General features: G+C 41.1%; 1 protein-coding gene across 3 annotated transcripts in view; it reads right to left on the minus strand.

The window, feature by feature from the left end:
- MED14 (mediator complex subunit 14) overlaps positions 1-14,207 on the minus strand; it is a 94,500-nt gene that overhangs the window by 13,213 nt on the left and 67,080 nt on the right. The window contains exons 22-25 of one of the 3 annotated variants that reach the window (XM_070944222.1): positions 8,728-8,862; positions 6,283-6,394; positions 5,821-5,952; positions 1,143-1,325 (exon numbers count right to left, since the gene is read on the minus strand). In XM_070944222.1, the coding sequence (XP_070800323.1) occupies positions 1,143-1,325; positions 5,821-5,952; positions 6,283-6,394; positions 8,728-8,862 (562 nt within the window). Of the gene's footprint in view, positions 1-1,142; positions 1,344-5,820; positions 5,953-6,282; positions 6,395-8,727; positions 8,863-14,207 lie in introns of all 3 variants that reach the window. The other 2 variants (XM_070944221.1, XM_070944223.1) reach the window with 2 other exon arrangements.

Here is a 14,207-nt window from a genome sequence, read left to right on the forward strand (position 1 = left end):
ATAATACGATGGAAATAAAACCTGAGTTAGAATAGATGGAATGTTTAGCAAATGATTCCACACTAAAAAAAAATAAGCTTGTGTGATGTTTCCTTAATATGCCTAATATATTTATAGAAAATTGGTGATGTTAGAAGTTAATTGGAGATATACCATATTTTTCGGAGTATAATTCGCTCCAGAGTATAAGACATACATTATTTTGGGGGGAGGAAAATAAGAAAAAAAAAATTCTGCTTGAGAGGCTCTCCATTTGATAGGCTGCATTTGCAGCCTCCAAAAGCTCTGTTTGCAAAGGAGCTTCTCTTTGCAAAAGCAGCCTCTCAAACGGACCTTTTGGAGACTGTTTGAGAGGGTCTCTATTTGGGAGGCTTCATTTGCAGCCTCCAAAAGGGTGGGGGCTGGCGAGTGGGTGGGACTACATTCGGTGTATAAGACGCACCCAAATTTTCACCCTCTTTGGGGGGGGAGTGCATCTTATGCTCCGAAAAATACTGTAGTTGGCATGTGTATTTTATAAGCAGATGAATGACATCACTGGCTGAATCATTCCAGCAAATGTTAGGCCTGCACAATGCAACAACAAAAATATGGCTCAAACATGGATCTGAAAATTACTGTATAAAAGTCCAAGATAATTGTATTTGACAGAGAAAATTGAATAACAAAATACAGGCTATATAAAAATGGCAAAAATCTAGAGCAAATAGATAGTGTAATTTGATAGAATCTTTACTTGAAGATGGGAAAATGGACAGAGAAATTTCAGGGAAAATGAAATAGAAAAGCTTTGGGAATTATATAGTCTACTGCAATGAATCAATGTTTATCAAAGGAAATGAAAATTATTGTAACAGCATGCTTCTGCCCATTGGAAGTGAGAGATGGGTACATCATGAGAAACACATACCTTGGAACTTATATTTCAATAGGAAGACTGATGAATGTACTAGGCTAGTTATTTGGAATTGGCTAACAAGTCAATAAATAAAGTCCCACCAGCCTTTTATTAATTCTATTGCTATGGACATCAGCAAGGGAATTGATGTGGATTGTAAAAGAAATACTAAGTAGGATTGACTTGTTACTTCTTTTAATGCAACAGATAGCTGTTTCTGCAACCAGCTATTGTTCATACTTACTTGTTCCTGCTCGTGGTGAATGAGATGCATCTGGTATTGGAGAATGTAAGGAAGGATTGGCTGGTGACATTCCAGGCATACGTGTTGCTGCAGAGGGACCAGAAACCTGAGGTGAACCTGGCCAATTCCCGGCACGTTGACTGGGTGACATCATTGTGTATGGTGAACTAGGGTCTATTGTGCCTGTGAAAATTCCAACATCTTGATATGTATGGTAAAAGAATTGAGAAACTACAAGAATATCAGAATGGTACAGCCATAGTCTACCTGAACCTGGGTACCAAAATAGAATAAAACCTCCTGCGGTGCCTGCTTTCACTCTACTATAATCAAGAGGAAGAAATTGGAAGTACCCACTTACTTCAATTAACTACAATTTATCACACATGACATAAGAATTAGGAATTTAGGTTTGTTTAAACTATGGTTTACTGAAACAAGCCAGGAGAAAAATAAGCTACAAGTTACACTGGACAACAAAGGTTTTGCTTCCTGAACATTATTGGTATATGTTATAGATTTTTGCCTATTAATCACAAAAATATACTGTAATCTAACTTATTTTATAGAAATCTTCTGTTTTTACACAATGGCAATGTACCCCTTAAGAGTGACAATCTGTAAGCCCATGTTCGAGACCTGAATGCTGCTGTGTAACGGAGTGAGCTCTTATCATTTGCTCTAGGCTCCAGCTGACCTAGTAGTTCAAAAGCATGCAAATGTGAGTAAATAGGTACCACTTCAGTGGGCTCATTAATGGAGATATAAAAAGAGCACCCAACTGGGTGTCCCCTGGGCAACGACAATGTAACCAGCTAATCCTTTCATCCAAGAAGCCTCTGGGTGCTTCCAACACAATAACAATACCTGTTGGCTATGCTGTAGACATGAAAGAAACTTACAAAAACATGGAACTGTTGTTGAAGCACATCTAGTACACCAAGAACAATTGGAATATTTGGGGAGATCTAAAAGTAGTGGCTCTGCTGCTTGGAATGCATTTCAGATATACCAAGTACCGCTGTTACATATGCAAATGGGACAGCCATACATGAGAGGCACATTACATGAAAAAGAAATGGCCACTCCAAAAGAATTTGGTTCCAGGACAGAAAAACATGGCACATGAACCACTTGTTGACCCAGCAAAGTTATTTTTGCTTCTGGTTCACATGAACTCAAACTCAGATGAAAAATTTTATGAAAGCAACAATCAAGGAAAGTGAAGGTTTTTGTTATTTGAGACAGATGTTTCCAAGAATAATTGATGCTAAGATTAAGGAAGGCGGGCCTGGATGGGGTGAAACAGGCTCCGACTCAACCCCTCCAAGACCGAGTGGCTGTAGCTTCCGGCGTCCCGATATAGCCAGCTGATGCCATCGCTGGCTATTGGGGGCGAATCACTCGCCCCCACGGAGAGGGCTCGTAACTTGGGCGTCCTCCTGGATGCACGGCTGTCTTTAGAAGATCATTTGACGGCCGTGGCCAGGGGGGCTTTTTATCAGGTTCGCCTGATACGCCAGTTACGCCCCTTTCTAGATTGGGACTCCCTACGCACAGTCACTCAGGCACTCGTCACTTCCCGCCTGGACTACTGCAACGCTCTCTACATGGGGCTCCCCCTGGGGTGCACCCGGAGGCTCCAGCTGGTCCAGAACGCGGCCGCGTGGGGGATTATGGGGGCGACGAGGCGCTCCCATGTGACACCTCTCCTGCGCGAGCTGCACTGGCTCCCGGTGGTCTTCCGGGTGCGCTTCAAGGTGTTGGTGACCAACTTTAAAGCGCTCCATGGCTTAGGGCCGGGGTACTTACGAGACCGCCTTCTGCCACCAATAGCCTCCCACCGGCCAGTACGCTTGCACAGAGTGGGCCTCCTCAGGGTGCCATCCGCCAGACAATGTCGGCTGGCGACCCCCAGGGGGAGAGCCTTCTCTGTGGCGGCGCTCACCCTCTGGAACAACCTCCCCCCAGAGATACGTACAATAACAGACCTCCGATTTTTCGTCGGGCCCTGAAAACCTATTTATTTCAACTAGCTGGGCTGGCTTGAGTTAAATTTTAAATTGATTTTAAATTGGATTGTTTTAATTTACGGCCAAAATATTTAATTATTTTAAACTGTTTTTTAAATTTTGTATGTTCTGTTTTTTACTTTGGCTGTTCACCGCCCTGAGTCCTATTTGGAGAAGGGCGGTATAGAAATGGAAACAAACAAATAAATAAATAAATAAATAAAATAAGGAAGGCAATTTTGTTGGTCTACAAATAAGATATATCATCAATGACAAGCGGTTCAAAGAACTGTTAGTGGGGTCAGAAAAAATCACCTGGAAAACGTTCAAGTATGTTGTTTAGAATTTTCTTGGCAACTAGAGACCATCAAACTAAGTTCAGCTGATTGAACATTTTACAGCATACAAGACCATGAAGTGCAATATGTCACTGAAGATTCATTTTCTGCATTCACATTTTGACTTCTTTCCTCAAAATCTAAATGGAGTAAATGACCAACCTGGTGAAAGATTTCACCAGATTGGTGGCACAATGGAAAAATGGTATCAGGGAAACTATAATCCATCAACACAGGCTGACTACTGTTGGACACTGCAGTGAGATGCATCAGACACCAAGTACAAACAAAAATCAGCAGCAGAACACTTTCAGCCCTGTTGAACCAATGAAGCATGTTGGAAATATTATGTAATTACTACATTATAGTTATTAAAAGCTAATTTCATGTTTCTCGGGATTCCTATGTGATGCAGTCATTTTAAAATTATATTTGTGTTCAGTTTGAAGGGGTCTACCATAATCACAAAGGTTTTTCAGGAAACAAAACTTTTGGGGGAAAAATGTCATCCAGGGTTGTTGTCTGATCTTAATGAAAACAAACAATTGTTTGAATTGTTTGGACATTACATCACTGTTCCAACATAACATATAACTATGTACTCATTTCACTACATCTATTTCAGTTTCCTGCAATTTAACATGGCAAATGGAGAGCCACATTCGTCTATGTTGACAGAAAATCTGGAGGAGTCTGGTAGAACCTTTTCTAACTGATTAACACATTTGATTAAAAGGCAGAAGCTTTTGTGACTTGCAGCTGATGTAATATATCTGTATCTGATGAAGTGAGCTGCAGCTCATAAAAACTTATGCCTTTTAATTAAATGTGTTAGTTAGAAAAGGTGCTACCAGTCTCCTCCTAATTTTTCACAATTTATTATTATAAATCACAATAACATTGCTTTTATTTTTAATTAGGTTACCTGAACATGTAAACATCAAAATGTGTTTTATGATCTCTTTCAGGCAAGCTACAGGGTTAGAATTGTATATAGATAGTCCTCGATGTCGAACCCAAAATTGACATATGTGTACCCATTTTAGTTAGCTTTATGTTATACTCGTTTATTCCTTTTCTTTCTCTCTCTGTTTTGTAAGGGGGGGTTTTCGGGCTCACCACATTCTTAAGGAGGGAGGAGGGAATAGATAGTGAGCATTGTTTTGGCTAGGTGATCTTTCCCGTGGGAACGGAGGCTGTCTTTGCTGAGAGCTGGAGGGGGAGTTTGATGACATTGGGCAATGTTGATTTTGCTTTTATTGGGGAATGTGACTTTTGTGGGATGTTTCTAATTTTCAATATTATGTGGTGTAATTCCGGTTTGTGTCAGATCCAGAATTACAACAGTCTTTGCCAATCTGATGCCTATCTAAATAAAAGAAATTTGTTTTGGAAGATGGACTTTGCATATTTCTTTTTTGAATGGGTTTCATCACTTGGAAATCTGAAACTCGACTTACGACCACAATTGAGCCCAAAATTTCTGTTGCTAAGTGAAACATTTGTTAAGTGAATTTGCCCCATTTTACGACTTTTCTTGCCACTGTTGTTAAATGAATCACTGCAGTTATTAAAGTTAGGAACATGGTTATTAAGCGAATCTGACTTCCCCATTGCCTGTCAGAAGGTCACAAAAGTGGATTATAGGATGCCAGGATACTGCAACCATCATAAATATGAGTCAGTTGACAAGCATCTGAATTTTGATCATGTGATCTTGGGGATGCTGCAATGGTCATAAGTGTGAAAAACAGTCATAAGTCCCTTTTTTCAGTGCTCTTGTAACTTTGAACGGTCACTAACTGAACTGTTGTAAGTCGAGGACTACCTGTAGTAGTCACAGATGTTGGCTGTAACAATAAACTGCATACAAATGAAAATAAGCAGATATTTTCAATCTTCTCTTTGTTGACTGGAAAAAACAACAAGATTTTGTAGATAACATTTAAAAAGTCCGACAAATTGAACTTAGTATAGTATAGGAGGAAGGGGTAGTTCTCCTTTCAAATGTATTCACATGCAACATGTTCCAAGCAATATAATCTTGATTTAAGTGTTCTATAGTTTGATAGGGACACATATTGAATCAATAGATTTGGAAACTAACTCCTTGAAAAGTCTACTTCTTCTAGAATGTCCACCTTGATTATGTTTATAGTTGGGTAAAACCTTTTTTTACTCAGGGAAACCTGGGCAAGTATGATGGAGAATACATTGGTATATTTTCAAGATCTGAAATCCAGCCAACAAAGAATAATGTAGTTCATTTGATGACATTTGAAGTATCAACTTTCGATCAATATCTATTCAAAGAGATAATGGACTTACCATGGGGGCTGGCAAAGTTTGCATTTTGTCCCATTGTGATTCCAAGTGATGAAGGAGAAGTAGTTGGGCCAAATGATGCTGGTGATGGTGCTCTTAATGCTCCACTCGGAGAATTTGCAGCATGTAAAGTTCCTAAATATAATATACAAATAACAAGCAATTGTTTTTTATAAATACTCCTTTTAAACTTTGAGGATACAAATATGTGAAGAGATAATAATTTATATAAGCACAGAAAATGGCATTTTTCATTAACTAAAGACTGTAAGAAGGGAAAAAGTCATTCATACTATTGCCAAAAGCTGTGACAGGATGATCATAACTCTGTCTAATAAGCTACATTATGTAGAACAAACAGCTAAAGCATTTTTAGTAACTACAATTTCTTTGTTCACTGATCCTGTGATTTAATTAACAAAGCTGTGATTACACCAGTCCAGCCAACCCAAAAAACCATTTTACCTGGTGACTGGGTAAGCATCATTGAAGGTGAAGGAGTAACAGTGTTGTGATAGGATGTGGGAGGGGATGTCAAAGGATAAGCTGCTGGTGCTCCTGTCTGTTTTGAAGACTGCTGATATAAACATATTATTAGATATATAATAAAATACAAATTTAATGTTTACTTCATCAACATCTAATATTTGAAACAATTCATTCCTAAGCGATGATTCTTTCTCAAGGATAGGTAATTATTGTCAGTAATCCCAAAAGGAAACACGATTAGATGAACTAAATCTGCTTTACATTAACAGAATTTTCCAAACCTTTCACTGAAAATGTTAACTATCTGATCAGTTCGGGTGGGTTGTTTTCTCTGAATATTAAGCAACTGCGAGCTCTACCCTCTTGTCTATTTGTTCCTTAGACCACATTTCTTTCTCTTGTCCCCCATGGTCATTCATACTTTCTATTATAATTATAGGCCAGTCTTTAACTAACATGTTTGGATAAGGTGGTTTCTTTTAATTTAATTTGTATTTGCATTTAGTAGTGTAACTAATGTCTTTAATAAAAGTTATTCGAAAGAAAGAATGGGAATTTTTCAACTGCTGATAGTTTCAAGGAAACAGATTATCTTGATTTATTTCAAAGTAGGTTAAGGATGGACCATGTTATTGGCTGGTCCGATGGATGACATTTGGGGATTAATAGAGAGAGTGTGACTCCACTGTTATTTTTTACCTCTTGGCAGCTTTCAATACTATCAACCATGCTATCTTTCTGGATTGCTTGAGAGATTTGGGAACAGGAAGAATGCTTTTGTAATCTTCTGTTTCTATTGCCTGATTGTATGGCCTCCAGAACAGGTACCCTCAAAATGGAAATTATTATTATACAGTGCCTTTCAGGGTTTCATTCTGTCTCCAGTGCTTTTTATATGTAGGAAATGATCAGGAGATTTGAACCTGGGTGTTACCAGTATATTGACAATAATGGAATTCCCCTGAATTCCTTTCTGCAGTTATTAATTGGCTAATCCTCACCCTAAAAAACTTGGAACTGAATTCAGATGAAATGGTGTTTATTATGAGGAACCATAATCCAGAAAGGTGGTAGATCTGCCTAAACTGAATGGAATTGCACCATTCTATAAAGAAGAGTTTGGGGATATTTCTGAACATAAATCTCACTCTGGTTGAGGAAAGAAACAGAATGCTTTTCTTCAGTTTTGGTTGATAGGCAAACATTTTTGAACCCAATGACAAAACTGTTATAGACATGTAGTGGCTTGATATGAAATTTGTTTTTACATAAAACACTGACAGACTTTGACAGCTGAATAAATAAAATATGCATGTCTATTTCCATAGAATAGTATTTTCCTCCTTATTGTAATATCAAGGATGATTTTATCACATCCTGTACTTTATCTTATCTACCATTCTTGAAATCCCATCAGCTTTTGCTTCTAAGAAGCTTTTGTTTCTTGCTTTTGCTTCTCGGAGTCATTTTTTCTTTTAATTTCCAAATTAATATGGATGTCCTTTTCCATGTCAGCCAGCATAAACATACTGCTTGAACATTGAAAATTAATATCCATTCAAATTTATTCTAAAAATAACGCTTTTTGGATACACCATATATAGGTACCAGCTCAGGTATAAAACAACTGTCTTATACCAAGCCATCAGACACAATTGTAATGGTATGTGGGAATGATCTTGGGAGAAAGAAGGAAGAGCCCAGACTAGACAATGGTCAGACAAGTGAAGAATGGAGGCATAGTAAACATCTCAGAAAGGACCCTCCCTAGGACTGTAAAAGTGAGATTGCAAAGTTTATATTAACGTAACTTTACAAAAAAAAAAATTTGCTAGTACTTCTAGGTGTGCTTCTTGTAGGGACTACCTTGCAAGGCTGGCATTAATCTTACAAATCTCCTACTCTCTTCCAAAGACTGGCAGAAAATCTCCCTAGTTTTGGAAATGGCTTCCGATCCTCAGGGAATTCCTCAACCAGCCAGCAGCAGTGTTGTTGCAACACTAGCAGTAAATAGCTGTACACAGTTACCAATTTGCAGAATATCATGAAACAAATAACATAACAGCTGAGACAGAATTTGCATCAACCTAGAGCAGTTTAACAAGTAGCTTTTCCTCTTGTCTCCTAAGGTCATTCCACCATTGCACCAATGATCCATCACCAACTCTGTTATCTAAACTGAATGTCATCTCTCCAGGATTTTAGACCGAAATCTAATATATCCTCTTTTTGAGAATGGTATCAAGCCACTGACCTTTTTGTTTGAAAAGTATTATCTTCACTTACCAAGCTAGGGTTTTCCCCTTGTTTCTCCATTTGTATTACCTTACCAGATTGGAATAAGAATAGACATTTGTCCCAAATGATCAATTTAACAATATTTAGTCTGAAATACTAAATGTGTGCATGCATATATGCTACCTGCTGCTGTGGCTGAAGTTGTGATATCAATGAATCCATCATGTCCCCTCCAATAGGAGATGGTGGATTATCATCTTCATTGACTGATCGTCTTCGTGCATCTTGATTGCTGTCAACGAACATGTTCAGGAAGGTCTGTGAATTCAATGTTTTCAAATTTATGAGAAGACATGTATAAGAGGACAGGCTGAAGTTACAAACATGGAAGGTGGAGACACCGAGACAAGTAGAACAGACACTGGCTTACCTGAATGTCCATTTCGAAGAGCTGCGAAGACATTCCACGTATGGGTTAATCTCTCATCTATTTGCTCAAGACTGAGTGTAATTTTTTTCTTTTTCCATGACCACGCCTCCTACTTCCTGTGGTCTTCAGTCTTTTCACGAAGATGTAGTCATCCAAGAACTTGTATTACAAGGAATCAAAAGAAGGAACACCCACCCCTGCCAGGATCACGCAGCCTACAGGGCGGGTTAGAATGTCTTCACAGCGCTTCGAAAATGGACATTCAGATAAGCCAATGTCCGTTTTTCAAAGCGCTGCTCCGACATTCTTTGAGGCCCATGACTGTAACAGGTCCCCTTCCCTTATGCAACCCAGAATAGATTTCAAGGATTGCATTTTGAACCTCCTGTATACAATGAATTGATTGAGGTGCTTGAGATTCAAGATTCCCCTCCAGCCCCCCGAACTTTTCGGTACCAGGAAAAGGATGGAATAAAAACCTGTCTCTTCTTGACCTTTTGGTACCGGCTCGATGGCCCTGATGTCCAGCAAATCTTGGATCTCGGCCTCCATGAGCTGTTTCTTTTCGTGCTGGTGCGGAACTGGACACAGCAGGTAGCGGCTGGGGGGGGGGGCTGGATAGGAATTCCAAGGTGAGACCATACTCCACCGTCCAAAGAATCCAAGCATCTGTCGTGGCGGATGCCCACTGCTGGTGGAAATATTGTAGATGTCCACCAATGAGAAGAGGTGACATGGCGTCACTTGCCACGATGAAAGGGCCATGACCCGCCCCTTCGAAAGGGCTTCTTTTGTGGAGCTTGGTGTCTCCTCTGATCCCGGAAAGGCTGCCTGTCAAAGGGCCTGTCATATCCTTGCTCATAGGACTGCTGGAAATAGGACCCACTGGTCCCCGGCTCCTGACGAAATGGCTGCCGTTGCGAATAAGGCGTGAATCTGCGTTCAGATTGCTTGTATGAGGAACGTAAAACCTTCCGTTTGTCCTTATCTTCTATGAGAACTGGTTCCAAGACCTCTCCAAAAAAGGCTGAACCTTTGTAAGGCACTGAAGTGCAACTTCCACTTTGACTTCAAGTCAGCCTTCCAATTGTGGAGCCATAACAGCCGGCATGATGTAACATTGGATGCCAAGGCTCTAGAAGCAAATTTCGCTGCATCTAAAGATGCATCTGCAGAATATTCCGTTGCTGAAATTAGTTTATTGACCTTTTGGTGTAGGCCAATGTCATCCTGAGACAGATGTTCTTGCAATTGACGAAGCCAAACCAAGGAAGCTTGGTTAAAAAATGAAGCTGATGTAGCAGCCTTAATGGCCCAAGCAGCCGCTTCATGAGACTTACGGAAAGTCAGTTCTGTTTTACAATTCTCAGGCTTAAGACCTTCCAGCATATTGCTTGAAAGCAGAGCAGAGGAGGTCAGTGCAGCAATTGGTGCATCCACAGATGGCAGCAGGAGAGATTCCTCAAGGTCTGGAGCCGAATAATAAACTTTCTTATCATGGCCACTAGGAGCTGCTAGTGAACCAGGTTGACTCCACAGCTGCTGAACCACCTCAGAAAAGAGTTTTGGGTAAGGAATGAAATCCTGTTCCTTCTTAGGAATAAGGAAGAAATCATCATTAGGTGAGGTAACCTCCAGACTTTGATCCTGAGGTTCCTCAAGTAGTCCCATATTGGTAGCTACTTTAGCCTTATGGAGTAAGGACTTAAAGAGCGATAGGTGGAACAGACCACGAAAGGCTGGCCTATCAGGTCTCAGCCCTTCATCCTCCAAAAATTTCATCACTTCTGGACACTCCTCTGCTTGCGAAGAAACTTCACCACTAGAAGACTCGTGTTGTGAAGGGGAAGTCTGTCTGCCAGTCACAACAGGCTGAATCTGCTGAATAGGTCTGGTTGCCAGCAAAGGCACCTGACTGGCGTGCTGAATACCCGCTGCCAGCATTTTGGACAGGGTATCAGAAATCAAAGCCTGGATATCCAAAGGCTGAACAGACGAAGACTGTTCTTCTGCACGCAACCCTGCTGCAGTCGGAGTAAATGTGGCCTCAGGAACCTGACGGCCAGGTGCCAACTGACCACTAGTCCCCACCTGTGGTGTGCTCTGGCCTGCCCCAGGAACAATTTGCACAATCTCAGGCAATGGCTGGGAAGACATTCCAGGCTCAGATGTAGCCCAACTTTGGCTTGCAATGGCAGCAACAGGTTGCAATGGAAGTAACACCGCTGGAGCAGCTGATATGGCAGCAGATGTGGAAGCACGCAGATGTTCTGCAACCAAGGCAGTGCGCTGTGCCTTATCAAACTGTTTCTCTAAGGCCTTGTGGCGCCTGCCCGCATCTTTGTCTGCCCTTGCAGTCCGTCTTGCAGATCCTCCTGATGAAGGTCTACCTTTGGCTGACTTACTTCTGGTAGATTTAGAAGTATGTTTAGAACCAGCCCTTGTGACCCTATGGAGCCTTGGAGGGCTAACAGTAGGTTCTAAATCAGAAGATACATCAGAGGCAGACATGATAAATAGATTGTTTCCAATAAGTCCAGAAATTAATTCCTTTCAGGAATATGACTGTATGCAGAAAAATTAAGGTAAGGGAAATTCCCAATTACCACACAGAAAATACCAGTTCAAAGGATGACTGGGCTTCAGAAACACAGTAAATAAGGAACACGTTGTTCCCAGGCAAACCTGTCCTTCCAGAAGCTGCTCTCAGCACTGGATGCAGACTGCAAGATCCTTATCTGCAGAAAGATCCCAGGCAGAAGAACGACCAGGCAATTCAGCACAGAGCCAAAGGACTCTAAACGCTGCTTCGCAATTTTGTTGGAGCTAAGCCAGGCTTGCAATTGAAGAAATGAGCTTCCTGGCTCACTTCACTCCAACAATGCCCAAAATAAACTGTAAAATGGCGAGTGCAGGCAGGAAGAAGCCCCCTGCGCCTGCGCAATTAGAAACAGCTGTTCTTCAGTGCGAAACCCCTTCGCGCTTCCAACAAATGGCAGCCACTACAACTGCCTCTTTGAAGAGCCGCTGCTGCATTCAGTCTCTAAATAAGCGCGGAGGCAAAAACAAAGCCTCTCAAGCGCTGCGAAGCACTTCCTGGTCGACGGAGTTTGCACCGGAGTCCTGGTCAGTGACTCCATAGCCGCTCAACACATGCTGGAGCTGTGATTGTGGTAAGGGCTCTGTTAACTCCCAGTCACCCCACACATACACCAGTGGCAACACAAACCTTGGAGGCGCCCAAACGGGACACACACTGGACTGCTGCTTCCTCAAAAAAATAAACAATCAGGGTGGGGGAAGACGATCTGGATTTCCCAGAGACGTCTAACCCACCACCAGCAGCAAAGGAGATCAAATTCTCCTACCTAGTTTAAATGTGCAGCTCCAGGCTCCATGTAACAGTTCCAGAAAAAATCTTAAAGTAACTACAACAAAGAAATTCCAAATAAACAACCCCCCCCCAATTTTTTTTAAAAAAACAATTAATATAGGTTAATCTGGCATCTATTTGCCAGAGAACTGAAACTCAAGTCTTGATTAATAGACTGAGTGAAAAGACTGAAGACCACAGGAAGTAGGAGGCGTGGTCATGGAAAAAGAAAAAAAATATACTCAGTCTTGAGCAAATAGATGTGAGATTAACCCATAAATGGAATGTTGGAGCAGCACTTTGGAAAATCCCCCAAAACAAAGAAAGAACATTCTTTCCTGGGGTTGGCAGGATATTAACAACTCTTTATTCCCCCATTTCTCCACAATTGTCAGCCCTTAACAAACCTAATCAGGAATACAGCCCTCCAAGGTAAGGTGGACAGAAGAATGCCAGGAGATATTTGAAAGGATAAAAAATGCTCTATGTGGAAAACCAGTGCTGAGGACTGGATTTTACCCAACCACTTGTACAAATAGACACATCCAATGTCGGTTTAGGTGCAGCACTGATGCAAAATCACGAAGGGACAGACACTCTGTAATTTATTTATCGAAGAAACTCATTCCATGAGAACAGAACTATAGTACCATCAAGAAAGAGGAGTATGCATTGAAATGGGTGATCAATGCTCTGTGAGGGTACGTCTGGGTTTGGGAATTACCAACCACCAGCCCCTCACATGGTTACAGAAGATGAGGGACACAAACGCATGCCCAATTTTTTAAATATATATATATATAAAAAGGAGTGATGTATGAGGGAGGACAGGCTGCTTGAGGTTAGTTAGCCCCTGGGCTGATGGGGCCCTGCTCCTTTAAGACTTCTCCCCAGCCAGCCCAGCTACTTAGCAGAGAGCAGCTATAAAAGACCAGCAGCAAAGCAGCTGGGTGTGGTGATAGTATGATGGTGTTTGTAGTTGCTGTGGTGGAGCAGATGGTGTTGATGAATTCTGGGAGTGAGAAAGGTTGTGGTTTTCACTATTCTATATAGGAAACTTCAAATTAAGAGGGCTGTAGTTTACTTCTGATAGTAAAAAGTAGTGGTAGATCTGAGAAGGGTGTAAAAACAAACTGGAATTACTAGCCAAGGATCTGCTGGTGTGTAGGTTGCCTAAAGGCCAGGGAGGCTGGAGTGGGCCTTCTGGGATGTGGGAGCCCACTGAATGGGGAATAGACAAAAGGAACCTGTGACAACATGTATTTAATTATTTATTAAATTTTTGCACTGCCCATCTCATGAGTGACTCTGAGAGGTTTACAATAACATAATAAAACTATATATATTGTCATTACATCTTTCAAGATACACTAATCTCAATAGCAATATGCTACAGTTTTAAATTATTAATATTTCAGATATTTACAGCAATGCCTTGTTAGGTCTCCAAAGGTTAATAAGTAATAGTGTGAATTGTATGTTACAAATGTTCAGAAATGACATATTACTGTGACACTTGATTTTTACCACCTTGAGCATCAATAATCTTTTTCATTTATGAAGATCCATTGCAATAAACCATTCTACCATTTCAAAAATACGAGACCGACTTCTGCCGCCAGTAGCCTCCCACCGGCCAGTTCGCTCCCACAGAGAGGGGCTCCTCAGGGTGCCATCGGCCAAGTTATGTCGGCTGATGACACCCAGGGGGAGAGTCTTCTCTGTGGATGCTCCTGCCCTTTGGAACGAACTGCCCCCGGAAATATGTAAGATTTCTGATCTCCGTGTATTTCACTGCGCTCTTAAAACCTTACTGTTCCGCCAGGCTAGGCTATCTTTGTGAATGATTTTAAATTGGGT

Source organism: Pituophis catenifer, unplaced genomic scaffold (genome assembly GCF_029215685.1).
Source record: "Pituophis catenifer annectens isolate HBS135680 unplaced genomic scaffold, rPitCat1.0.hap2 SCAF_4, whole genome shotgun sequence".
Lineage (NCBI taxonomy): Eukaryota > Metazoa > Chordata > Lepidosauria > Squamata > Colubridae > Pituophis > Pituophis catenifer.